The sequence below is a fragment of the Rhineura floridana genome, chromosome 19 (genome assembly GCF_030035675.1).
Source record: "Rhineura floridana isolate rRhiFlo1 chromosome 19, rRhiFlo1.hap2, whole genome shotgun sequence".
Taxonomy (NCBI): Eukaryota; Metazoa; Chordata; class Lepidosauria; order Squamata; family Rhineuridae; genus Rhineura; species Rhineura floridana.
This window is the reverse complement of record NC_084498.1, coordinates 24482124-24510045: the sequence shown is the minus strand read 5'-3', so window position 1 is coordinate 24510045 and position 27922 is coordinate 24482124. Positions and strand designations below refer to the sequence as shown.

Genomic DNA, 27922 nt, shown 5'->3' with positions numbered 1-27922 from the left:
TCCAAGCCACATCCCTGCTTTCTTTTTGTGCAGCGGTTCTCCTGGTTTCCGTCAATTTTTAGGCTTGTTTCATCTTAATTGCTTCTTTAGTGAAATCTTTGAGTTACTGTTACCCTATTTATGTACATATGAAGAGCCTAGGCTGGTGGATCAGCCCAGTGGCCCATCTAGTCCAGCATCCTGTTCTCACAGAGGTCAACCAGATGCCTCTTAGGGGAAGCCCACAAGCAGGACCCGAGTGCAACAGTGCTCTCCTCTCCTGCGGTTTCCAGGAGCTTGTATTCAGAAACTTTGCACGCAGAAGGTCTTAGGCATCTCCAGGCAGGGCCGGAAATGTCCCCTGCCTGAAACCCTGGAGAGACGCTGACAGTCAGTGCAGACAATACTGAGCTAGTTGGACTGATGATCTGACTCACTATAGGGCAGCTTTCTACTGTTCCCCCTTCCCCCCCCCAAAAAAATCCCTGCAACATCTCGGGCATCAGGGGCAAAGTCAAGATTAGAGGCAGCAACTGCTCAGAAGTTAAATCATTACTTTAAACAAATGTTTGAAAGGGGGCAGACTTCAGGGACCAAGTAGGAGCTGCAGGACAGTGCTTTGTCTCAGGTTCACTCAACCTTAGAGCCAGACTACTAGCAGGTTATCACAGGCACTAGGTCGAGGGCAGGGCAGGGGAGCTGTGGCCCTCCAGATAATGTTGCCTCCAACTCCCACCATCTCTGACCACTGACTAAGCTCTCTGGGGCTGCTGGGACTTGGAGTCCAGCAACATCTGCAGGGCCACAGGTTCTCCCCTCGACCCCCACTCTAAGAGGTGTCATCCTGTACCTCAACAGGACCATCCAAGTCTGCATGGATGACCTTGTACTCTACACCCTCCAGTGACCTAAGCCCTACAATAAGGATCCAAAAGACCACAGCTTACAGGTAGATCTTCCATTTTGCATGCAGAAGGTGCCAGGGATTGAACCAGGTGCAGCTCGGAAGGATTCCTGCTTGAAATCCTAGAGAGCTGCTGCCAAGTCAGTGTCGACACTACTGAGCAAGATAAGCCAGCGGTCTGATGTTCCTAAATAATGGATATTTATGACTACTGACTAAATAGCATGGATATTTAGTTTCGATCTCACTGTCTTGCCAATAACTGGCAGCATTTGTTTTGGATATTCATATTCTGACCTTATGCATGTTTACTCAGAGCTAAGTACCCACATCAGTAGGACTTGCTAATTTGGAAATTATGTATACAACCAAAACTTTACCTTTGTAGTAACTGGTTTTGCTCAGTTGTGTTCAGAAAGGGTCAGAAATCTGTTTCTTGCCTCTAAGCAGATTTACTATATTTATTCATTGCTTTTCACACACGCAAAAAAGATGTCTCAAAGCGACTTACAACTCTTAACATACGCATAGCATCGCAAGCATTAAAACCAAATATACAAAATGACATTGCAACAAAACACCCAAAATATTTCTTCCACACATGGCGGCTGCATGTTTAAAGGGTTGTATAAAGACTATTTGATTGCAAGCCAGCATGTTTTAACTGCAATAGCAACCATGCTTGTTCAGGAAATCTATGTATTCCAGAACGTGAAAGCTGGCTTAAAACACTGGCATTTTTTCCCTGGCAATTTAAATCACTATTTCCAACCACCATGGTTAAGCCACCCTGCTGTAGAACCCTTGCTAAACTATTCCCCTGCTCAGCTTGCTACAGCCGACCTCAGCCTCCCATTCCGACACCGAACCTGCTGAGAAACTGTTTACGTCCTTGTTGATTTTGCCTATTGTTGAATTCACTCTCTCCTCCAACTAAGATGTCTCCTTGCCAAAACAAATCTACCCATTCTCATTCATTGACTCCTCAGTTCAGAACCGCCATCTTCTTTCGACCTATACGTCACTCACTCCCACCGCCAAGTCTATTTCTTCTGCTTCCTTTGTTGACTCATCCTCATCTCACTCACTTTCAGTAAACGGAGCCACAGAGCTTTGCATAACTCCCAAATCCACTTTCCTACCTCTGGCGTCTTACTTTGGGCCCCAATCCCATCTCCATGTTTCACTGACATTTCTTCCCGAATATCTTGACAGCATCTCAACGGTTGGGTGTGGCAACAGTGGAGCTCCCAATATATATGTCCAAGCCATCTCCACAATTCTCCAGCACTGATGGAGATCATGCTACACCTCTCCCCACTCCCATCTCTTCCACTTGCGACCAAGGGACCCCCCCATTCCTCCGATACCTTCTCAAGCTGTTGCCAAATGTTGCTCCTTCTTCCTTTTCAAGTTTTCCAAGCTCCATCTTTCCTTCTCTGTACCTCCTGCTAAATCTCTTTCCATGTTCTGGTAACTTTGGGCCAGAGGGAGGTGCAATTTTTTGTTAGTCTTTCATCCTGCCATAACTCTCTTCTAAAATAGATACAAATTCTTCTGTTAACCTCATCCTATGTCATCCCCCCACCCCGCCCTGTATTTGTTATGGTGCCCTAATGTTCTCCCCAGTCTTCTTGAATTGATCTTTTTTATTTTTATGTCTCTCTTTAGCCTGGACTATATTTCTTCACTTGTGACCACTAAATCTCCTGTTAGAACCATAGAATCATAGAATAGTAGTTGGAAGGGGTCTATAAGGCTATCAAGTCCAACCCCCTGCTCAGTAAAAGAATACAACTTAGAGCTGGTCACTCCTGCAAAGCCACATAAGCTTGCCTTTGGTGCCCTTTGCCCACATCAAACACTCTTGTCCCATACCACTTGCCTTTCTGTATTCATTAATAATTTCAGTCACTATCAATTCACCGTCAATTAAGATATTTCAGCTTTGTGGAAACTAGAACGACCATGTTCAGATGACCAGTTCTTGGCTTAATGAGCTGAGATATGAATGAGCCTATGGTCAATGGTTTTCCAAACAAGCAAGAATGTGAAGCCATGGTTTACAGTTGAACTTAACACTCTGGCTTGTTAGGAAGCCACTGACCGCAGTTTCCTGGTTTGGATGTAACGGGCAAGTTATAGTTAACTGCAGCTTCCTGGCTCGTTTCCCCCTTCACACAGAGGGAGGAGCAAACCAATACATGCAGATGTCCAAAGCTCGTTCAACAACATCTGGAGAGTAAAGAGTTCCCCACCCCTGGTTTAACTAGTTAAGCTCTTTGCGCCCATCGCTGTTGGCAGTACTAGCTTAAGTAGTTTCATCTCAGTTTTCCCTAGAACCTTTTGCACATTTAACGACAAAATAAGCCAGCCGGGGGAGAAATTTCTCAATGACAGCCTAGATGTCTTTCATTTCATAAAAGTATTGCAATTTGTCTTCTTACACAGTTCGGAACTTCTACTGCAGCATATTTGAAGGAAAGTTACACATCTGCTCTCTTCCAGATTTAAGACTACTGTTGTCATGAGCCATGCTAGCAGGGAGTGGACAGACGAGAATGAGGCGGATGAGGAGGCCTTGCTGTGGGACGTTCCAGCCGGGGACAGACCGAGTGAGGGGTGGGACACTGAAGCAGCCCCCGCACTGGATGCTGACGGGTCACCTCCAGCAGTTCCAGATACCCCCCTGAAAAGGCCACCAGACCTGCCAATCATTCCTCAGCCTGATGAGGCTCCTCTCCCGGCGCCCGCACCACTGCTGGACAGCCCTCCCCCCATGGAGGAAGAGGATGGGACAGTGACCGAGGGTCCACCTTCACCTTGGACCAGGAGGCTTATGCAGCGGGAGATTCAACAAACCCCGCTGAGGAGGAGTCTGCGCTTACGCACATGCACCCAACAGTGACTCAGGGCACACACAACCAGGGCATCCGCCCAGCCCTACTGGGCGAGGGATAGTTGCTGAGTCAACGTCTTAGTGCCTCCAAGCTGAACCTAGTTAGAGAGGGATGCTGAGTTCTGAGTAAGCTGTAGGTAGATTCATGAAGCGCACTGAACGGAAACTTTTGCTTACTTCAGTGAAAAACTACAGCTGTGTCAGTTCTTTGGGTTCGGGCAGGACAACTGTAGTGCTTTCTATGTGGAGCTGCCTGCAAAGACAGACCAGAAACTTCCAACTCATCCAGAATGACTCCTAACTGGTGTTATTTCATTTAAGAGAATTCCCACCCACTCTTCATTACGACATCTGACAGGTTACAACCATATAATCACACAATATTAAAACCCAACAGAACGGTTCAAAACAAACCAAAGAATGTACATCAGACAATAAACACGCTCTCTCTCTCTCTCTCACGCTCGCACACACACACACACACCCATATCTAAGCTGTCACAGCCAAGGTAAAGAGATTCATCTCCTGGACCACATTATGCCCATGTTAGAAGAACTTCATCAGCTATGACCTTGTCTACAGACTGAATTCAAGACCATGAAAGCCCTAAACAGTTTTAATGAAGGGTATTTTAACCTTTTTTTTTAAAAAAAAAGTCTTTAAAAACTTTTTTAAAAAGCTTTGAAGTTGTTTTGTTTTAATGTATTTTAATGGTTAGAGTGTTGGACTACGACCTGGGAGACCAGGTTCGAATCCCCACACAGCCACGAAGCTCACTGGGTGACCTTGGGCCAATCACTGCCCCTCAGCCTCAGAGGAAGGCAATTGTAAACCCCCTCTGAATACCGCTTACCATGAAAACCCTATTCGTAGGGTCGCCATAAGTCGGAATTGACTTGAAGGCAGTCCGTTTCCATTTCATTGAATGCTGCTTTAGATGTCATTGTTTATATTGCCTTCTCCTCGATATGCTAAATTTTCTAAGTGCAGGGTATTTTAATCAATCAGTTTGTAGGGAGAAGCCTTCCATTGTAAGATTCCTCTGTCCCAACAGCAGTCCAAAGTGGTGCAGCCCAGACACAGGTTACCATTGCTGCCATGGGGACAACAAGGCCCAAGATTACATGAAGCTTTTAGCATCAGGATTCAACTTCATAGCTTGCTGCCCGCCCCCACTTTACCGCCAAGAGCAGCATGCAAGTGCCATCACTTTCCCTAGCAGTGCACTAATTTGCTATTAGCAGCAGAGCAGACTTCACAATCTAGCAAGGGTGCAACTGTGTCACATCAACCATGGCCAGTTCAACTCATGCCTACTAGTGTTTGCCAAACAAGTATTTATTGACCAAAAATAAATCAAGGCACATACATGGCTTTGTAATTGACAAAATATATTCTATATGCAATGAACTGGACTATTACACAGCTTTTCTGGATGCAGAGTTTTGGTGTCAAATTTGCATGAAGCCAGGATGCCTGGTGATTTCCACACTTTACTAACAGACATCCTAGTCCCAAAGCAACTCAAAAAGATCTTGGTGGATTTCGCCAACGCAACATAACTGTAGTAACATATCTAACGAGCCCCAGTTGACAAGCTTGGTGCTGAGACATGTCAGTTAACAAGACACCACTACTTTTAATTCCAGGTGACCCAAGCACTGGTATCAGGGAACATCTACATACTCACCTGAAATTCAGTTTCTGTTTTTCCACACAAAATATATAGCCATCCTTATAAAGGGTCAAAAAAGGATAATGATATTCAAGACCAAGAAATGAGAAGGGCGATTAACACCATGCCTTCTAGATGTATAGTCATCTCATAAGCACTCTTCGCGTTATTCTACAGCTTATTAACCATTTTCGTGCACAATGTTTGGGCTCCTGCTTTGCCTCAGTAGCTGGCAAACTCAGATGACTACACTATCAATACTACACATGCAGCATAGCATACACTATAGTCATTTCCTCTTCCTATGGAACCCTGGGAACTGTAGTTCTGTGAGGAGAGATAAAGCTCTCCAACAGAGAATTTGCAGGAATTGCACTAAACTACAATTCCCATGATTCTTTGGGAGAAGCCATTTCACTTAAACAGATACAAAACCCAATATATGTCTGTAATATAAATAAACGCAGTGAATCAAAATTTCATGGCATACACAGTAACACTAGTTGGAATCTTGAGCAGTTTCCTAAAACTATCATCATTGATCTTGATGTTACTTCTTAATTACGTCATTTAAGGCTGTGCCTCAGTTAGACACAGGCAATCCACTGGTTCCGACAATGACTATTCCCATATAAACGGTATCTACTAGTATGTACATGAAATTGGTGTAATATGTATTTTAATATTGCTCCTTAGGCAGTATCTCCTCTTGCAAGCAATCCTCTTTACTAAGCCCAAGTGCCAACTGAAATAATTTTCAAAGCATCTTAAAAATTACTCAGTGTCCACCAGAAGCTATCCAGCATCCAAGGAAAAGCAAGTATCTGTCTCACAGACACACACCTCCTTGTAACATATCCAAGATTGTCTACACTACCTTGTATACGCACGTCAGAGGTGAAGAATCTCATCTGACACCAAAGCTGTCCCATGGATCATTCATAAACCAATGCCATGGACTAAGATCCATACGTCTCTTAAAACAGCCTGCATTCTGGACTTCTAGTTCAACTAAAATGGTTCAAGTACCCTGGCAGCAATGGACTATAGATCTGTCTTGAGATCTAAAATCTCAAATATGAACTTTCACAGTAATTTTCTGGATAAGATCATATTTAGTTTCACCTATTAATCTTCAATTCAGTACTGTATATTAAAAATAGCATTCATATAACCACTTTCAGCTGTTCAAAACTCTCCCCATCCATTACCTTGTTGCAATCCATACAACAACCCTGCAAGGTAAGCCAATGGTATTAGCTGCACAAAGCAGAAGAGGACCACAGGTTGACTGGGGCAGGGGCAGCTTCGCAAAAGCCAGGGCAACATTCAAACCAAGGCCTCTGCCACTCTATATTTCTGTTGAGCCAAGGTTTTACCACACAATTTAAAGTCTCAGAAAAAAGATACAACATATTCCTTCCTTGTATTTTAATGTCTTAATCATTAGTTTGATTGCTATAGCTAGCCTAATTCTACAACATTAATATTTACATTTTTAAAAACCTTACTGGCCTCCTTGGCTCATTTATAAGAATTAGTAAAAACCTGTGAAGAACCCCTGCTAGATCAAATCAAAATGACTACAAACCTCTGAAAGCTAGACATGAAGGCAACACCCCTTCCCCATTTTTGCCCCTACTGTCAGGTATTCAGTGGTATACTGCCTCTGAACATGGAGGTTTCAGCGAACAACCATTTATAGCCTCTATGGATTCGTCTATTTAAGCGCCTTGTTTCATCAGAGGCAGGAGCTCGCTGCAAACTAACCAAATTGCCTCAAAATGATTATTATAAAAAGGACGACTTCTAGTCTTGCAGCCATTCTCCTAGCTCTCCTCAGAACACTGTTCTGGGCATCTTAAAATGCTTTCTAGTGAGTATCAGTGTCAAAACTTAACACAAAATGCATCAAGAGAGAATTGCCTCATTGGTGCAGAGGCAACGCCACCACCGTCCAAATTCCTGCTAAGTACCCCCTTGTCTTCCTCCCCCACCACAAAGAGAGAGAGAGAGAGAGGGACACCTGTGTGTAGGAGGACAGCAGAGGCAGTCAAGAAGCTCCCCTTCTAATTGCCGGCCTATTTAAGGTCCCTGCCTGACTCATAGCACTGGGAACATCGCCGGTGCCAGGACAGAAATCCAATTTGGTTTCCAGGCTTCTCTTTCAAACAAAATCACCATCCACACGTATCGCAAGAGTCCTCATTTAACAACAACACCACCACAGAGACCTGATTTGGTTAGAGTTTCTACCCTGTAATACAACTTGTTACAAATACTGAGACATTTTTTGGGGGGGGGGAGAGAAAGGGGGGGAACTTAAGTATGTGGGATCCCAAGCCAAGTAAAGTCTCTGCATTCTTACCAGGCAGATGGCCAGTCTTCAACTGGATGGGAAAATAAAGGGCCCACCAGATGAGAAGGGGCATCATTATATAACTGATACCCTTTGGTGTGCCACCGTGCGGGGTATTCTATCTCCCCCGAAGACGTCCAATCGCTATGGACCTCTGCATCACCCACTCTGCGGTTCCTATGCCTCTTTTGACCATGGGTTCTGTCAATACCTTGTTCCCAGCTTCAGTGGTGAACCTGAACCACCGGCTCATTCCCAGGAAAACCAACTCCACGTTTCTGTGCCTCACTAGACAAACCTTTTAGACCTATGGGGCTTAGCGATGCCCCAGCCGTACCTATTTCACGCCAATTGAACACACCCCCGTCCTCAACATCTCAAACTCTTCTAAATTTCTTCTAAATTCCTGCAAAGCCGCACACACAATGCAAAACCATTCACTTCCCCCTAGGATGCAGCAGACAGATTTTATTTTAGGAACACTAGTCTTAGAATGAAGATTTCCTTTTGTGCATGGATACCAGGGAAAGGGGTGAGTGCCAATAAGATGCATAACAGCTAAAGCAAAGCCTGAATCATCTTCCTATAGCAGAGGGAAGACTAGTCAAGAGCTGGATTTTCACGTTTCCCCAACCTAGGTGCCCCCCCCCCAACCGCCGGGTATATCAAGCACTGGCTTTCTCTTATTCATCCTCTACAAAAGAGCAATGCCTACTTACTCTGACCGGAGAATCCCCAACGCCTTGATGAAGGAGAACCCTACAAACGGCAAATCTTCTCCTGAGAAACCTGCAGCGTTCAGCTGGCACAGAGAGGATACAATTCGTGGATTCTTCTCTGGTTCATCGAAATTTGAGGTGTCATCATCAGACTTGACGGTAGGCACGAAGGGGGGAGGCGCTGGTTATTTTGGAGAAAACATAAAGGAGGCACAGAAAAAAATTAGCTGCAGTTTGCTGTCGAAGTCCCTCTCATTCAGCATTGTCAACGGCACTGCAGCGCCTGCTTTTAATCTTGCTAACACCAGCGGGCTGAGCCAGGTCTCTCCAACCTATTACAGCAACAAGAGATTAACCCTTCTGCTGCCAACATGGCTACCATTCTGCAGGCAGAGAATCCCTTGCTGCTTGGAAGCAGCCCTGCTCCTTCCAGAGCAGCAGCAGCAACAACAAATGTCAGGTTTTGATCTTGTGTTTTGCAGGGCACATCCTCCTGATCTTTCTAGAAAAGGCAGATCCATCTAAGCTACCTTTAAAAAAAAAAAAAACCACTGAAGTACACCGGCTGCTCTGCTTGCAGATGGGATCGTGCCAAACAGCACTGGTAATACCCCTAGCCTGGATCAGAGACCCTCATCTCCCATTACTAAATCAACCTTGTCTGTGGAAATGCTGCAGCTGCTAAACACCAGTCCTTTTGAGAATTAATACTCCCAGCTTGCAATTAAACATTACTGATGGAACTCCACTGCAGACTAGCTGCAAGGCTACCAACTCTTTATCAAACAGGCAGCAATAAGAATAATTTCCCCCCTTTAGTTCTCAGTGGGCGGCCTTGAAGCTCTTGCTGTCCTTTAAGATTTACTACAATTTAAATAAAGCAGCCACAACAAAATCTTAGAAGAGATCAAGCTTTCCTTAAACCATGTACAGCAGCAGAGTCGCTTGCTGGTCTGCATGTATATGGAATGAAACTCTGTGCATTAGAACTATGCCCCTTCATTCATCCCGAATATGCATTTAATCAATCAGTGCAAATCATCACGCAATGCAAATCAGCCGGGTTCTCTATTTGCTCTGTGAAGCAGTCTCTTCAGCCAGCTTGCTCCTCATCACAAGCTGATGAATATATACTGTGCTAATGCTGTTACCATGGATCCCGTATAGATTCCCATCAGCTGAAGGACTGATGGGGAGTGAAACGCTGGGAACCAGCATTACAGTCACTGCAGTGCAGACTCCCTGCTCCTCACTCTGTGCATGCTCCAGAGTTTTAAAGTCTGCCTGCCTCCCTGTATTCCTGACAGATGCTGATACTTATCTGACTGACACAAGCAGAACATGAGTCACTCCTGGAGCTTACTAGCTCCCTCTAGGCTGCCAGAGCCCTCTTGCAGTCCAGGTTTTTAACCCTTTGAAAGGGTTTCCAACTCAGCTACTTTTAAACCATCACAAGTGAATGACCAGCATTAATAAGCAAAAAAAAAAAAGTGTCTTCCTAATTCAAATAATCCAGAGCACATATTGGCAGCATAAAAAATGCTGACATTGCTTTCAGGGCAAAGGAAATGGATGAGCAACCTGATCTTCCCAGAAGTTAAATGTAAATAAGAGTAAATGGCAGAGTGGATAAGTCAATGAAATGTTTTATATTGTACACTGTTTTGATCAATGTTATATATATATATGTGCATGTATGAGATATCTAACTCGTACTCCAAACAGATACAGCCCAATGATTTCACATATATGGAAATAATGATTTTGAAAAAAATGTTTTTAATACTTAGTTTGAACTGGACTTTATTCCTTGCCCCAAACAGGTGTATGTTATTGGTTTAAAACATTTTTATCCTGCCCTTCATCAAAAGCTGTACACAGTCACTGATAATACAAAAAACACAACTACAATATATAATATATCCTTACTGAGAGAACACAACAAGGAAAGTAAGATTTTGTAACATTTATTACATTCCATATCTTGCCTTTCCTCCAAGAAGCTCAAGGCCCAGTGCACAGTCCTCCACCCACCCCTTTTATCCCCACAACAACCCTGGGAGGTAGGCTAGGCTGAAAGACAGTTACTGGCCCAAGGTCAACCCAGTGACTGTCATGGCTGAATGGGGATTTGGATCCTCTGACCACCACAACACACTGGCTACTATATTTCAGTTTCAGCTTGGGATGCTAGCACAGAATTTAGTAACCCGTTTCCTTTGGTCTTCAGTTAATACCCTAAGGTACAAAATGCCCATTAGCACAGATGGCAGCTTGCATACATTTTCCTTCACTGTTAGTTGCCAAACCTATCTTTGAGTTCTTTTGGAAATCAAAAAGCCCACTGCAGACTGTTTCCTGATCTCTGAACCTAATTTTATGGCTCCCTCAATTTTCAGCCTTAACCATGGTTTAGAAACACTTGCAACAAAGTTAGAACAAACCATGGTTACCTTAAATCAGGGCCTGAAAGCCAGCTTCTTACCCAGACTGTTATTAGGGTTGGTGCCTATGGAGCATTACACCATGGCTGATGCTAAAAATGGAAGAAAGGGGTGGGTTCATGCAAGGAGGAAGAACCATCTTGGAGCTACATCAATGTCAAGTCAAAAGCATAACCAAGATGCAATGTTAATCTGCAGTTACAGAGCTGAAGTAGTCTACGCCCTAGTAAAGTACTAGACTCAGTTTTTTGAAGCTCTATATTAGAGAAGAAACTAATCAGAATGCCTTTTTTGGCGCCTGGACTATTGGTTGAAGAAGGTACGCAGGTTTTCACTGTCCTGTAATGCTTCCTCTACTTGCATCTTTGCAAACATGTTGATTTTAGCAGCCCCCTGAAGTGTTTGCCAGGAAAATGAGCCTTGAATCCCTGCTACTATCTGAAAGCAATAACCTTCCTCATCCCCTTCGCTAGCCTTTGTTATTCAGGTGCTGGAGAACTTGAACACGGCTCCTTGTGGACCAGACGTTGTCTCTCTGCTCCAGCAGGGGTCCTGGTCAAAGGACAGAACTGCAGGCAGTTCCAGCCTGGAGACACGCAGCACAGTCCACAGTCCACCTGGACTGGGAAGTTGGAGGTTACTAGAGGGCCCATCTGGTGCCAATAGCTGGCATAAAGACTGTCAGACCTACTGACATCTCTCAGTCTGAACAATTTGTCACTGAGAGAGCCCCCAAGTTCCTCCTCTGTACTGCCAGGTTATTGGTCTGCTGCCTTATCTAAAAAAGAAAAAGTATTGTCCTCACATTCTCAATTCGCAAGGCAACCTGAAGAGACAAGTTCTATAAGGCAGGGATAGGGAATCTCTGGCCCTCCAGATGCAGCTACACTCCAACTCCCATCATCCCTGGTCATTGGCCATGCTGGCTAGGGCTGATGGAAGATGCAGTCCAACATCACCTGGAGGCCAGATGTTCCCCAGACCTGCTACAAGGGCATACCTGCTCAGACACACGTGGATGTAGCCCTAGTCTATGGTGATGTCAGCCATATTTGGCAACTGCCTTAATCTGGCACATCTGGTCCTTTTTTCTTGGTTTCTTAAATCCAGTCCAAGATAAGCCTCTTGGACTGGCAAAGCAAATCAGTGGCTGTTCAAAGCAAATCAGTGGCATCAACCCAGCTTTCAGTCCAAAGCCTGGGATACAAATCCTCCTCTCCTGGCGAGACTTAAGTCGTTTCATGTCAGTTTCATCGACTCTTGGAAGCAAGAAAGCCTTCTGCATAACAAGGGATGGGAATGGACTCGGACAGCCTGTCACACGCAGGATATACTAAGATCAGACCATCTTGTTATAATGACAGATGGACAATAAAGTGAGCTCTGGCCCCAGCAGCTTGCTCTTGACATCATTTTAGATGCTACTGACATCTTGGGTCATACCTTGGAGGGGATCCCCTATGAGAAAATGGGAGGTAAACCTGTTAGGAAAACAGCAAACTGCTGCAAACTCAAAGAAGAGGGCATTTCCACTTAGGTTGATTAGATTCTTTCCTTGGGGAATTATTATTATAGATTTATATACTGCTTATAAGAGTCGGAAACAACTCGCACTACAAGTACGGGGACACCTTTACCTTTTTTATACGCCAAAATGATCTTTGAAGTTTCCCCTCAGTGGATGGATTCATCTGAGACACAATTAAAGACTTTAAAAATATTAAGCAGCATATAATTAATTATTAGGAAGACTGAGCGTGCAAGATCTCCCTTCCAGTCTCAGACTCTCTTGCCTATTTATCAATTTAAGATTTTTATCCTGCCTTTCCTAAAAAATTCAATACGGCTAATGCTTCAAATGCAGCAACATCCACACAATTACAATTAAAAGAACAAGACCAAGAGAATCTCAGAACCAGAGGAAAATGGGAATACAAGAGACACCAAAGAGGCCAGAGGACCTGTGGGGCAGAGATAGGCAAGACAAACTGTAATCACATCATCTAAAAGCAATGGAGCAATTAAGTGTTTACTAACTGAAATGCCAAGGAGAAGAAGTTTTCTGAAGATAAAGAGCTGTCTATGGCTGCTGCTCACAAAACAATTTTTATCCACATGACAAGAACTGTGGCATCCTACAGACTTGGCAGCCAACCCGATCCTGTCAGTCTGCCATTTCAAGCAGAAGGGGCCCACAAGCATCTGAGTCTGGTCCCTTCAGGCACTCTGCAAGGGACGGTGTGTCTATGTTATACAACAATGCTGGCACTGTCTAAAGAACGAAATTAGAGTACGTGGCTCTTTACACCAAAGGTGGGGAACCTGTAGCCGTCCAGATGTTGCGGACTACAACTCCCATCACCCTTGATTCTTGGCCATGTTGATTGGGGCTGATGGGAGTTACAGTCCAACAACATGTGGAGGGCCTCTGCTCAGTTACAACGACTTATTGATGACCGGAGGAAATCATTATGGAGGGTTGTTCGTTGCCGGCAGGGCACTAGTTGGCTAACCCTAGCCAATATGCTCACTCAAAACTAAAGTTTCTTTATTCTGGCTTATAAACAGCTATTCCTTTGGTCACTTGTGATGACTAAAAACCTTCTCCCGATGAACAGGAAAGGAAGATTTATGCAGTCCATCTCTCTCAACTTACCATCTGACAAGATTTCACCCACCCAAGCTGCTTCCATCATTACAGAGAACCTCAAATATGTGCAGCATATTTCAAAGCACAAAGCAGAACAAATCCTTGACTGTGCATCTCATTTCGTCCCATACTGTGAAAAAAAAGTATTTTTGCCAGTTTAGTGAAAATATCAACAAAATTCACTTTGTGGATTACTGTCTCTCTTTATTCCATGCCTACGCTGCTTTTCTGCCATGACAGTTCTCAAGGTGTTACACATGATGGACATGAATGAAGGCAGCAGCATCCCAGAAGGCTTCTTAGGAGGTTACTGCATCATGCACCTTTGGATTATGCCCCACGAAACACAACTAGCCACCAATCAAGGGCCTAAATTTCATCAACAGCATGTTACTCACAGATACGAATGCGATTCCAGTCAACTGTAGAAAAGAATGGATGACAGCAGAGGTTTTCATAATTTAGTCTCTCTTTCTGCCCACATAGTAAGCTCTGCACCAGATCAAGGAATTCATTGCTGACTTTCACATCCTCAGGGAACTTCAGGAACCTCTGAAGTTGAAGCAAAAATAAATCTTACCAAAAGCTGAGGGCTGGTATTCAAAAAGCTTGCATACCCCCAGCGGGACATTTGAATCTGTATTTCTTTGAACAGCATCCTCTTGTGCTGTACTGCTAACTGCTTTTGAATCTTCCATTCGATTAGAAAGGTAAAAGGAGACACAACTCCAAAGGCCTTTCAGGTACACAGATTCCGCAATTATCTGGATGCTAATAATATTCTTATTAGCTGAAAAATACAGAACCTCATATTTCTTTTTTAGTAAAGCCTGTTTCTAGCCCTTATGCTAGGCATAGGCCCCTCCAGATGTTGTTGAACTCCAACTCCCATAAGTCCCAGCTAGAACAGCCAATGGTTAAGGATGATAGGGGTTGTAGTCCAACCACATCTGGAAGGACACAGGTTCCATCTCACTGCCATATGCAAAGAAATGCTTGAAACCATAGTGACAATACCTGATGAAACCTCAGACGCTGGAGAACTTGCCAAATTAGATTTCCAGGGACTGGGGATGGGGCTTTAGTGCCCACTTCCAAAGGTAACAGAATCAGACAGAGTAATGCAAGGTAAATCATTAACACTGCATACAGATCGTAGGATCTCACCTTAGTTGCCACAGAATTTGGCTTAATGGCACAGAACATCTTTAATCATGCAAAATATATATAGCTCTAGGTAGAATTAAAGATATGATTGAATGAAGTTCTAGTGTTGGCTAATCAGTACTAATTTCACGATGTTCCCGTTGCCAATAATACATCTGTCAATTACTCCCAAAGCACTGGTAGAGCAGAAAATAACGAGTGAAAGCTAATCAACGTACACAGATGCAGGACTAAATAGTCAAACTCCTGGAGGTTTTGGCAGCTTCCAACTTTATTTGTACTAAGCAGCTTCTAACTTTATTTTGGCTCCTACTGGGAGAAAAGGCGGTATACAAATCAAATAAATAAATAAATAAGAGGAGCCTTGTTTGTACCTGAAAATTCATGATGTTGTTGAAGGTTTTAGCTGAGGTCCCTTCAGTAAACGGAGATTTTCCATACATCATTTCATAAGCAACCACCCCTAGAGACCACCAGTCACATTCTGGTCCACACAACCCCTTGCCATCACTATTCAAAACTGTGAGCACCTCCGGGGCCATATAATCTGGTGTGCCAACTGGCATCTTAGCATTCACCTGGAAAAGAGAAGATCATAACTGGTGGAATTATAGTTTATCCTACTCTCCATCGTTATTGACTTTCAGGAGGCATTTTTAAAAATTCCTGTTTCCCAGGCATTTGGTGGCTGAAGGAGACTGCTCCTGGCAAACCCCAGAGATCGCTGGCTGGAAGAATGTTTTCATCTGTAACTGTTTTTAAATTACTTTTTTTGTTGTTGTTAAAAGGTTGTGCTGATGTGTTTGCCACCCTGGACTCCTTCGGGAGAATGAGCAGGACATAAATTCAATCATCATCTCCAGAAACCAACCATTCCTCACATTAATTACTAAAGTAATTCAAGATTACATTCTATGCAAGGGACATTCCTGGATAAGAAAATAATGGACTACATGCTTAATACATTACTTAGATGAACTGAGAAGGAAAGATGGGGAGCATGTGCTATGTAGGAGGTCTTTTCAGTCATAACAAGGATTTTGAGAAGACTGCGAGATCATACATTCTTTCCTGCCAGCCAATTTCCTCTCCAAGAATAATTTATTATTATTTATTAAATTTATATCCCACCCCTCCTTCCAGAGGGAGCCCAGGTCAGCAAACAAACACACTGAAAGCACTTTAAAACATCTTAAAACAAAACATCTTCTTAAAAAACTTCAAAAACATCTTAAAAAGCAATTCCAATGCAGACACAGGCTGGGATAAGGTCTCTACTTAAAAGACTTGTTGAAAGAGGAAAATGCCCTGCGTGAATTATCCACGGTGAGCATTTATGTCAGCGCCAGCTTTAGTCATGGTTAATGCTAACCATGGTTTCCTCTTTGTCACTACTGCATACAGTGTCCAATGTATCAGAAGCAGTTTGTAAGAAACAAAAGGTTCACTCACTCAACAATGCCATTAACCCTATCTTCACTAACAGCAGAAGAAATTGCAACCGAAGAAATGCTGAAGAAATGTCAGCATTCCCATCAGTCTCAAGTTGCTGAATGCCTATCCCACCCAAAATATAGCAGTGGCTTCTATAGACTTCGAGGATGCCCTGAATACATTTGAGCCTACAAAATGAGAAGAGGAACAAGGGTCTTTAAAAAAGGACTGGAGGGGGAGAAGAGGCCTTTCCAGTCTCCTGAACTGTGTCCCTCCACACATACACCCTGCTATATAGCTACAAAATACCCAGGGTTGTAGCCAACTAAAAGTCTACTCAGAGTAGACCCATTGAAATTAATGGACCCGAGTTCACTATGACATTAATTTCAGTGGATTTACTCTGAGTGGGATTAGCACTGCTATAACCCTCAGGTTTGGAGCTGGCAGCCCTGTAGTGCTAGATAACATAGCAAAGGAAGGTTGGGGTGGGTAGGAGTAGGGCGAGATGGTCTTGATACCTTTCCCACTCCTAAGGTCCTGAACAGCATTACAAGGTGCCTCCTTCAACATGCTCGGAGCCAGGAACATTTATTAGCAGATGGATTTCTAGCTCACCCTTTCCAAGGAAGGTTACAACAAATCAACAAAATGCAAGATTAACATGCCAAGACTTAAAAAACAATTAGCAACAGTAACATCAACAACCATAAACAAGTTACCCAAATGCTGACCAGATTTTTTAAAAGAACTCTTCAGGGTTTTCCTACAGGACAGAGCGGGGGCAATACAAATTTATGTGAGGAAGGCATTTCAGAGGTACCGAGCCATCACAGAGAAGGCCATGTCTGTAGTACTCACCAATCTAACTGCTCTCACACATGGACCAGAGGACAGAGCCTTGTACACTAATCTTAAAGCCCAGGCAGGCATATTTGTGTGCAGGTGGTCTTTTAGATAGCTTTGTCCCAAACAATTTAGGGCTTTAAAGGCCAACACAGCACCTTACATTGAACCCTGAAGCACACTGGCATCCAGAGTAGCTGATACACAATAGGTATCTGGCTCCTGCAAGCATTCTTTATTTCCATTTTGCTTCCAGTTTGAAGCTTCCAGACTGTCACAAAGAGCAGCCCCACACAGAGTGCATTACATCTGTCCTGCGTGTTGCAAAGGTTTCTGGGACATATCATTGTTTGTTGCTAAACCAACAGGCATAATGTTCAACATACGCAGGAACACCAGCCTCATCGCTTGCCCATCTTGAACTGCAAGTGTGACCTACAACATATCCAGCACTCTCCTGGACTGCCAGGGACAATTCTCTCCTTTAAAAGAAGCCAGTCTGACATTACTGAGAACACAGTATGAAAACCACTGCTCTTTTAAATAAATACTCATTAGTAAATGTTGTTAGTTTAACATTTCCAATGGGCTTTTAAAAGAAAAATTAGCAGAAGAATCTAATAATCTTATATACTCAAGGCCAGTACAGGCAAATGAAACCGAAAGAATAATTAGCCAATATTCAGTTCAATATCAAATCGTATCAGTTAAATCAGTTTAATCAAGAAGCGCTTGTTACCATCACAAGAGACAAACAGTTCTAACTGTAATCAAAAAGACCATTACTCACCATCCATAAGACCTCAGTTAATTACCCATTTCAGTTTCTTCCCAATTTAGCAGGCACACCATTAAACTCAAGAACCAAGGTAGGCGCTGCTTATTGTCAGTATTATCTGCTGCTTCAGTTTCTTTCCATTGAAACACATCTCTCTCTTCAGGAGTAAAGTGCAGCAGTTTAAGAAACAGCACCAACTTAAGTGGAACCCCCTATGATTAATTAATATGTAACACACTCTTAACTCACGGATAAGGAATTTCAAACGCCTGCACTTTCTGAATATGAATCAGAGACAATTTGTACTCGAGCGTTATTATTAATAATTGTATTTGTTGTCTGTCAAACGGTTATCCGTACACGAGAGCTGGCCAACTCATGCCCTGTGTGCTGCATTTGTGGCCTCTACCCCCAAAGTGGTCATTTCTTACAGTATTATATTTCTGTAAGTGTCATGCTACCCATGAATGTTTCTACACAGGCACATGCCTGCGCTGAAGCGTTCACCGGTAGCATGACACTTCCAGGCAAGGAGGTACACCTTGGCTGCGATGGCAGCAGTGAGGAGAAGGCAGTGACAATGACGAAAGGGGTGGCAGGGGGCTTAGTCGACAAGTCAGCAGCAGCAGCAAGGCCATAAGGTAAGTAGGGAGTGAAGGTTTGGAGACCCTGGGAGGGGTAGGGGGTAGGTTTGGAGACCAGTGTGCACATGGGTGGTTCTGGTGACCCGTGTGTGGCGGGGTTGGGGTGGGATTGGTGAGGAGACAGTTGGGGCACCTGGCAGACAGTGGGGGAGTGATAGGGGCAGCATGGCAGAGGGGGTGTGGGGGTTGGCGAGCAAAGTGAGCAGGGCTGACAGCCCCTAGTAAATATACTTTTTCTTAAAAAAAAAGTGCTACACTGTACATATATTTTACTGACCGCTCCCACAGGTTCCTCCTGTGACAACTACAACAAAAACACAAACAGCCAAAAATAAATAAGGGTTTACGTTGCCCATTCATTCTAGGCAAGCCAAAGATGTTTATTACCATTTTATCCACTGTCAGTTTGGCAGCAGACCCAAAGTCCACCAGCTTAATGTGTCCCATCCGGTCAATAAGGATATTCTCTGGCTTAATATCTCTGTAAATAAAAACACAAAACAATCAGTAGAAGCTCTCTGAATCAGACCGCAAATGCTTCCCTAACACACAACATATTCCAGAAATCATCAGAACGATAAGAAACTAAAGATGTAGCCCAACAAGAACTACTCAGACTAGCTCTCCGCAGTACCACATAGCAAGTGCATCCCAGATAGAGAGCAGGCACACTGCAGAAGAGAGAGGTGCAAAAAAAGAAAGGTGCATTTGCAAACATAGAACAGATACCTTCAGATGAACACAGGAGAAACCTAGGAGGCCGCCTTATACCAAGCAGACTATTGGTCCATCTAACTCAGTGTTGTCTACAATGACTAACAGAGGATCTCCAGGGTTTCAGACAGGGGTCTCTCCCAGCCCTGCCTGGAGATGCCAAGGATTGAACCTGGGACCTTCTGCATGCAAGGCAGATGCTCTACCACTGAGCTACTCAAGCAGGTCACCTGGAAATCTCTTTCAATTCCACCTGGTTGAAAGCTGTAAGCTGGCTTTCCCTTCTTAACTCCCCATGGAGGCATCTATGTTGATCACAGCCCTTGCTTTAGGTTGTGTTCCCCCTCTAGAGCTTAGGCAATAAAGTCACTGAGATGTCTTCGCCAGAGATGAATAATAAATGCAAGCTGCTGGGACCACATCAATGAACGAACAAGAAAGGAAAGGCTGATCTGGAATGATTATCCAGATATTTAATGCTATATGCAGCTATTAGGTTGCAATGAAAATTTTACATTCATTTTGAAACGAGAACAATTAACGCAAAATTGTTTTGAGATTTTGTACTTTTCATTTCCTAGAGTTTTAATTTATGTATCAGAAAGCCAAACACCCCCAAAAGAAAGCAGCTGTTATTAGGTAGATGGCTGGTTGGCTGGCTAGATAGCTAGCTAGATTAGATAGATAGATAGTTGGACAGACAGAGTGAGAGCGATGCCCAAGACTCAAGGGGACAGTGAGCACTGACCACTTCAGGAAGCCCTTCTGCCACTTTTTCCTCCCCTACACCCACAAAGCAAATCCTGTTCCTCACCAGCACAGGTATTATGATTTTCTATTAAGCAGGACTTGAACTTCAGCTATAGGTGAAGCTGGTGCTGATGTAAGTCTTAACCATGGTTTAAGGAGACAAGGTGGCGACAGGGAGTACATAATGCCATGGCCCAATCTTAACTCCTAAATCACGATGAAGGAACTGGCAGTTTTATGACTGTGCCAACCCCTTTTCCAGGGGAGAGTTGCATGGGAGCAGCTAATTAATTCCTGTACCACATATTAATGAGTTGTTCTGTGGTTTCTTATACTGAAGGGAGTTTCAAAAGCTGATAATACAGCAATAGGGCCTGTTGTTCTAATTCGGAAAACACACTGAGCATGCCTAGAGTCAGAGCTTGGAAAAGTTACTTTTTTGAACTACAGCTCCCATCAGCCTAATCCAGTGGCCATGTTCCCTAGGGCTGATGGGAGTTGTAGTTCAAAAAAGTAACTTTTCCAAGCTCTGCGAGTAGGTGCCTGAATCCCAGCAGTCCAAGAACTACCTTAAGAAAGCCATTCCCAGATGCATCTAGAACACAGTATCAGTAGTTTCCAAAACTGTTCTTGTCAATCATTTCCAGAACTACTTGTTCCTAATGTTGTGTTAAGACTCCTGGTACAAAACAGAGCAACTCACTTACCGGTGGGCATAGCCCATTTGATGGACACTGTGAATGGCCAAAACTATCTCCGCTATATAAAACTGAACAGCGCTTTCATCAAGTTGATTCTCATATCTGTTTAGGAATGACAGTAGATCCCCTCCAGGCTCATATTCCATCACCTTCATACAATTTCAAAGCAAATAGACCACACAGACAAAAAAGGACAATGAAGGTTTGTGAAGCTCTTCTACTATACACAGTATCAACCATATGAGAATTTAAAGAACAATTTCTGTGTTCAGAATATATGCAGTTTCAACAGAACGAAAGAGTAAAAATACCAACATCTTTCCAGAAGAGATCTTGCAATAGTGCATACGTGTTTCTCACTTGCAACTCACTAGCAAATCCCCTTTATTGGAGACGTATGAAAAAGGTCGGCTCAATTTTATGTTAAATACTTGCTGGGAGATAAAATCCCATGAGAGTTATCAGTAGTGGCCAATATTTTTTATCAGCAGCAGTAAAAACAAGCAGGCAGTTAACTGTTCTATAGAAAGCCCTCACCTTTCCGAACAGGAAGATTTAATGACTAATCTAGTTTCCTCCCAGTAACTGCTTTAAAGTGAGCGCACTATCATCAGAATCTATCCAATAGTTCCTAGAAGTCAGCAATGCCCAGACTGCAAGGGTGAAAGCTGTCAGGCTACGTAAAGTGAGGCTGCCAACACAAAACTCACCAAATAAAGATTCCTCTTGTCCTGAAAAGCATAATGCAGCTGTGGAATCCAAGGGCTCGTATTCTGGGAGAGTATATTCCTCTCTTCCTCAAAGAATAACACCTGTGAGGAGTAAATATTAATAAATCATCAAACCCTTGGAGGAAAAATAAAGTGTGGACAGTCACTTGCATTTACGGCCAGATCCTTTCATCTATCATGGACCTAGTATTCATTTTCTGGAAATGTCAGCCCTTCCTATTTTTTAAAAAGCAAGTTCCCAGCCCTCATGCAGATACATGCAGTCCACAGGGAAAGTGAGAGTGGGATATGTAACTTGCCTCTGACTGCATATCCTGCCAAAGGTTATTTGCTGTACTGAAAGGTTACAAAGAATTTGTACGCTATAAAATCAGAACAGGAACGTACGTGATCCCGGGCCACCAAAGTCTCCTTGCTCATCACCTTCATGGCATAGACATCGCCGGTTGCCTTCTCTCTCACTACCTGCACTTCTGCAAAGTGACCACATCCCACCAGACTCCTGACTTCAAAGTCCTTCATGCTGGGCTGGAGTTCCCGGAATTCTTCTATTGAATCTGAATCTGTGCAAGATTAGGCAGACACCTTACATTAGGGGTGCGGGTGGGAGAAGCAAACACTGAGGTGCAAGATAGAACTTGGCATAAATAACCTTGGCCATCCAATCAATAAAACTGTTCCCACATCCTCTCCTCAGTCCAAATCTCTGGAACCAAGACTGTTGATGTCTCTCATGGATCAGAACCTGTTACGCCTCTTCTCATCCAACACATAGCCATGACCTTACATGCAAAGTCTCCCATGGTCTTCCCTCCCTTGACTCTCAGCCCTCATATTCTGATGCAACCCCGAACACAATTTTAATTCCTGACTCTTCTCTGAGCCACCTATAGATCTCCTGCCGCCATCACTGTTTCTCTCTTGCTGCATCTTGACTAGAACATGAAATCACTGCTTGCTTGCTTGCTTCAGACCCCAACTACAAGCCAACCACTTCTACGATTTGAGTTAACCTGTTTCTTTTTATACCCAAGTGAAATAAAAATTAAGCATGTGTAACTGCATTGATTCATATTCTACTCACGTTTTATTTATTTATTTATTAAATTTATACACTGCCTTTCTCTCATCGTAGAAACCCAAGGCGGCATACATGTAGTTCGCAGGCGGTCTCACACCCAGGCACTGACCAGAGGCAGACCTGCTTAGCTTCAGTAAGGTGGTGCCCTCATGTGCTTTCAGACCACAGCCTGGGACTATGCCTCCCCCCCTTTACATTTAAAATGCACACTCCTTAGAGAAAGGACCTGCCTTTTACTTATGTCATTCTGTGAAATGCTATGTACATTGCTGTAATTGCTATTCTGTTTACCGCCCTGAGAGCTACTTGCTATGGGCGGTATATAAATGCAACAAAATAAATAAATAAATAAAATAAACACAAACAGTTAACAAGGAGTCTTAATGAGACTTCTCAGAATGGGATATCACAGAGAGTCTCAAAGTTGAGAGGGCAGACATATTGAGGGGAATTGCAGAAACAGCCTCCTTCCTGCACCTCTAGGTGAAAATATAGGAAATAAAGGCAGTGGCAACATAGGTGAGACTGATTATATCATCAGTGGTACACTGTGGCACACAGAGGTAAATTTCCAACCTCCAAACCGAAGGTAGGATTCAGCCAATAAGCAATGAATACCTGTCCCCTGTCCTACCATTTACATCAGGGGAAGCCAACATGGTGCTCTCCAGTTGTTGGACTACAACTCCCATCAACCCCAGCCAACGGTCAGGGATTATGGGAGCTGTAGTCCAACAACATCTAGAGGGCACGGCATTGGCTGCCCGATTTACACTGTGCAAATCTCTTCCTCCATCCAGAGCAGTTGGCAATCCATAAGTACATTAAAGACTGCCCAAGCAGAACACATGATCAAGCCTAACTTTAGAAACTTCATGAAAAATGCATGCATACTTAGACACAAGTCAATGGACCACGGCTGCAATCCTATTAGAAGTAAAGCCCATTGAAAACAGTGGGACTTACTTCTGAATAAACATTCACAGGATCAGCCTGTCAGGCTCTTATTCTGAACCTGACCCACCTGCAAGTATATACATACCCATTACAGACTTTAGCATGTAAAAATAATTTTAAAAAGAAAGTTTTATTCACATATCCATACTTTTAACGATCAGGGTTTTTTTTCAGTAGAGAAAAGCCAGGTTAACAGCAGGGACAACTCACAGCATCCACACACTCTCCTTCCACCCAACTTAGCGCCCATACAAATTATATATATATATATATACACACACATATATATACACACAAATATACATATACAGTATACATATATATAAATATATATCTATGTATGTGTATATGCTTTCTGTTTTGCACCAACAGGCCTACGCAGCTGTTTTAAATGCTTTTAGTAGCCAGTCATTTTAATGATTGTTTTGTATGGTTTTTAAATGTTTTTATGTTGCAGTGCACTGCCCTGATGTTTTGCAAGACAGCAGTATATAAATACTTTTATAAATAAAAAATAGATATGTTCCACACAAACACAATTAAAATTCAACTGTACCACATTAGTGTGCAAAGCAGGATCTTCCTGGTTCGATTCACCACGCACACTCTTCCATTTGAGAATATTACCTTCTACATAGGGGAAAGGGGAAAGCCCCAAGACTACCACCCCTGTCAGTACCCTGATTTTCTCTACCGCAACATGGCCGTAGCTCAGTGACAGAGCAGCTGCTATGCATGCAGAAGGTCTCGGGTTTAGTCCCCAGCATCTCCAGGTAAGGCTGGGAAAGCCGGAAAGCCTGGAGAACAGCTGCTAGTACATATGAGCAATACTCTGACCAAGTCCTGTAAAGGATACATTTACTTTTCCATTTTTAAAAAAATATCTGTCAGCAAGCCAACAAGACATACACTTTTTAACGAAGTTGGCCACATGCTTGATTTTCATTAAAACAGGGTTGCTGCATTCTTCAAAAAGCACCATTAAGGAGTCCAAAATCCCTTCCCTGGAAAGTGGAGACATCTGCTGTTGTGCCGCAGAGGGTAGCTTCCCCTGGTAACAAAGGCAAGGACCAGTGAGACAAGAATGGAAGAACATTTGCATATAATCCATAGATGTTAATAAAATTAGAAGTATGCATTACAACAGGTCACCAAGCATATTTACATAACTGCTGTTTCCTTTTTTACTTTTACAGTGAATACTTGAAGGCAGTGAACTTTTTTTTTATAATACTTATTTAGCCCATCTTTCGCCAAGTATAGAGCGGCTTCAGTGCCGTAGTAGGCAATGAAGTAACTTCACTGCCCTGATCGATGCTAGACAGTCCCTTTGGGAATGTAGTAGTCAAAGCCTCCCCAAAACAGCCTGCTGCCAAGTTCCATTGCATCAGATATTTCTCATCTACACCCCACTTTTGTCTCTAGGGCTGGCAACAGGAGGCAGACTGGTAGCTAATAACACCAATCAGTGTGGTCCCTCATCACAGAGGACACCTCTTATTACAAGGGAGGTACAGAATTTTGAACACAGCCACAAAATTTGATCAAACTAAATATTACTCCTTAACACAACAAAAAGTGTAATATTTTTAATTGTGTGGCTGTTGCAAATCTAGTATTGTTTGTACAATCTGAAACAAACAAAAACACTTTACCTGAAAAAGCAGGTTAAGTCTAGAGGCACGGCTGGCAATGGACTCCATCATGCCTATCTCTGCAGGATTACGCACCCCAAACTTAAACTTCAACATCTTCAAAATTCCGGGATGCAAGCTGTTTTGTTTTCACTCTGCATAAGAACAATTAATATCAAGAGCAAGCTATAACATATTTGGGTTTCCTTCGAATCCCACAATTTTATGAAATTCAGTTATATCTCCAGAACATTGATAGAGAGCTTGTGGCCTCCATATGTTGTAGGATTACAACTCCCATCAACCCCAGCCAGCATGGCCAGTGAGTCAGGGATGACAGGAATTGTCGTCCATCAACATCTGGAAGACCAGCCACACCTTTAGAAGACAGTCCGCCAGTGTAGACAAAAATGTTTGTTTTATAAACAAAGCCCTTTGACCCAATGTGGCAAGATACTCCAAGGAAACTGCTATGCAGCTGAATTATTTTACCAGTTTATTCCACTTGGAAAGGTAACTGTAAAGAACTTCCCTCCTGAAGAGGGAAAGTTGGTTGGCCCTGACATGCAAAACCAAGGCAGTTAAACCAAAATTCCCAAAATACTGCATGTGCCAGAGCTCACTAATATGTGCCAAAGGACGGACAATGCATACCTTGAAAAATCAAGGCACCTGATTGAAATTACCCATTAACCTTCAGATCTCTGGAGTAAGAAGATCCTATCAACCTTTCACCATCCGCTTCTCTGCCAGTGCACCGTGAAAAAATCATGCAGAAAGAAAGTTTTGCCTGGTGTTCATATTTCTCTGCCTGGAATCTCCCAGATTTCAAACTAAGCCCTGGAGATCAACAAGGTACCTCAGTGCTTTCCAAGCATTTCCAAAGTCAGCACAACATCAGGATGGTTTCCCATTTGGGACAAAGTAGTGGGGACATCACCAGAATAAGAGAACGCACTTGCCAGAGGCAAACATATTTCTGGACCTTTACTGGGATTCCCCAAATACAATTCCCGCTACAGGTAACAGATGCAAAGCATTCCTGAAGCAGCCTCGCTGCCATCACAAAACTGCAACTAGACAAAAAGGGTAGGATGCCAGGAGGCAACAGTAACTGCAGAGGAAAGATAGACACTCTGCCCATGCTCACAGGCAGCCTTCTACAATTCTGCTCACCACTGCTATTCCATTGCCCTCTGGCAACAAGCATGACAAGATGGGATCCACCTTCCTCCCCACCTTGGAGAAGGGCCACAGCTCAATGATACAGCATCTTATTTGCCTGTACATGGTCCCAGGTTCAATCCCCAGGAACATCTCCAGATAGGGCTGGCAATGTCCCCTGCCTGAAACCCTGGAGAGCCAATGCCAGTCAGTGCAGGAAATACTGAGCTAGATTGACCAATGCTCTGACTATAAGACAACTTTCTAGCTGCAGCTCAGCAACAAAGCATCTCCTTTGCAGAAGAGCCCAAGCGTCTCCAGGTAAGGCTGGGAATATCCCCTGGTTTAAACCCGGGAGATCTGCTGCCTATCAGCATCGATAACGATGAACTAGAAAAACAAATGAACCAGCAAAGGGCTGTAGCTCAGCAGCAGGGGCTCTGCTTTGCACGCAGAAGATCCCAAGTTCAGCCTCCAGGTAGGGATGCCCTGGAGAGCTGCTGCCAGTCAGAGTAGACAATGCTGAACCAGATGGACCAATGGTCTGACTTGGCATCCAGCAGCTTCTTATGTTACTGACAATAGTAATGAGCACCCCTGACCATGCGCAGAGGGGCCTTTCAATGGTCCAGAGGAACTTGTGGCCGAGCCCCTGGAAGAATATGTGACTTTCAAAGCAGTCTTAAGCCCTGACTGGAAGCCCCCTGCCTGGCTCTCACTCTCACTCACTCTCACTCACACACACACCACATTTCCTGTCTGTGTGTGCATGCATATATATATATATATATATATATATATATACACATATACATATATATACATATACATATATATATATATATACATACATACATACATGTAACTGTGATTAACAAAACAGAGGTTTTTATTGTAATACCAAAATGATTCGGCTTCCGCCTTCATCAGCCGTTAACATCAAAATTGTCTGTCATATATATATATATATATATATATATATATATATATATACACACACACACATATAACTTATAAATAATATATAATACAGTAATATGTATGTATATAACGTAATGAAATACATATATGCACATATTGTATTATATATACATATGCACACATAATTGTGATGAACAAAACAGAGGTTTTTATTGTAATACCAAAATGTTTCGGCTTCCGCCTTCATCAGCTGCTAACATAAAAAAGCTGTTCCCAACACAGCATATATTTACTTACATACTATATTGCATACATATATATGTATACAATATAATATATTTAAATACGGACAGACAGTTTTGAAAGCAACAAATACAACGTTACCCGAGATATAAAGATTCCGTTAACCACCTAAAAATATTTACACATAATTCACAATTACGTGCACATATATACACACACACATATATTTGGGAAGAAGGGCGGGATAGAAATTTAATAAACTAATGTTACCCACCAGCATGTCATGAAGGAGGACCCTGAAGCCTTAGCGCCCTTTCCCCTCGCCACGAACCCCGCCTCACAAAAGCGCCTCTTCCGCCTTTCCCGCCATCCGCGTTTGAATGGACAATACAGAGGAGGCGCGTAGCCACCACGGCCGCCCCTCGCGCCGGCCGAAGCCACGTGGGCCGAAGCCTCCGCCAATCCGCTCGCGCGGGATGCCGCCACAAGGAGGCGGGCGGTGTTCTCCCCGCGGCCCCGCCTGATGT

General features: G+C 43.3%; 1 protein-coding gene across 9 annotated transcripts in view; it reads right to left on the bottom strand.

Annotated features, from left to right (window-relative positions):
• Window positions 1–27922, bottom strand: part of CIT (citron rho-interacting serine/threonine kinase) — a 105568-nt gene extending 77646 nt beyond the window's left edge. For all 9 annotated transcript variants that reach the window (XM_061602303.1, XM_061602306.1, XM_061602304.1 and 6 more), the window contains exons 1-10: window positions 27670–27922; window positions 25089–25222; window positions 24343–24484; window positions 21783–21958; window positions 21375–21476; window positions 20671–20813; window positions 18887–18980; window positions 15172–15375; window positions 14029–14182; window positions 8537–8717 (exon numbers count right to left, since the gene is read on the bottom strand). In XM_061602303.1, the coding sequence (XP_061458287.1) occupies window positions 8537–8717; window positions 14029–14182; window positions 15172–15375; window positions 18887–18980; window positions 20671–20813; window positions 21375–21476; window positions 21783–21958; window positions 24343–24484; window positions 25089–25184 (1292 nt within the window). In that variant the 5' untranslated portion in view covers window positions 25185–25222; window positions 27670–27922. The remainder of the gene's footprint in view (window positions 1–8536; window positions 8718–14028; window positions 14183–15171; window positions 15376–18886; window positions 18981–20670; window positions 20814–21374; window positions 21477–21782; window positions 21959–24342; window positions 24485–25088; window positions 25223–27669) is intronic.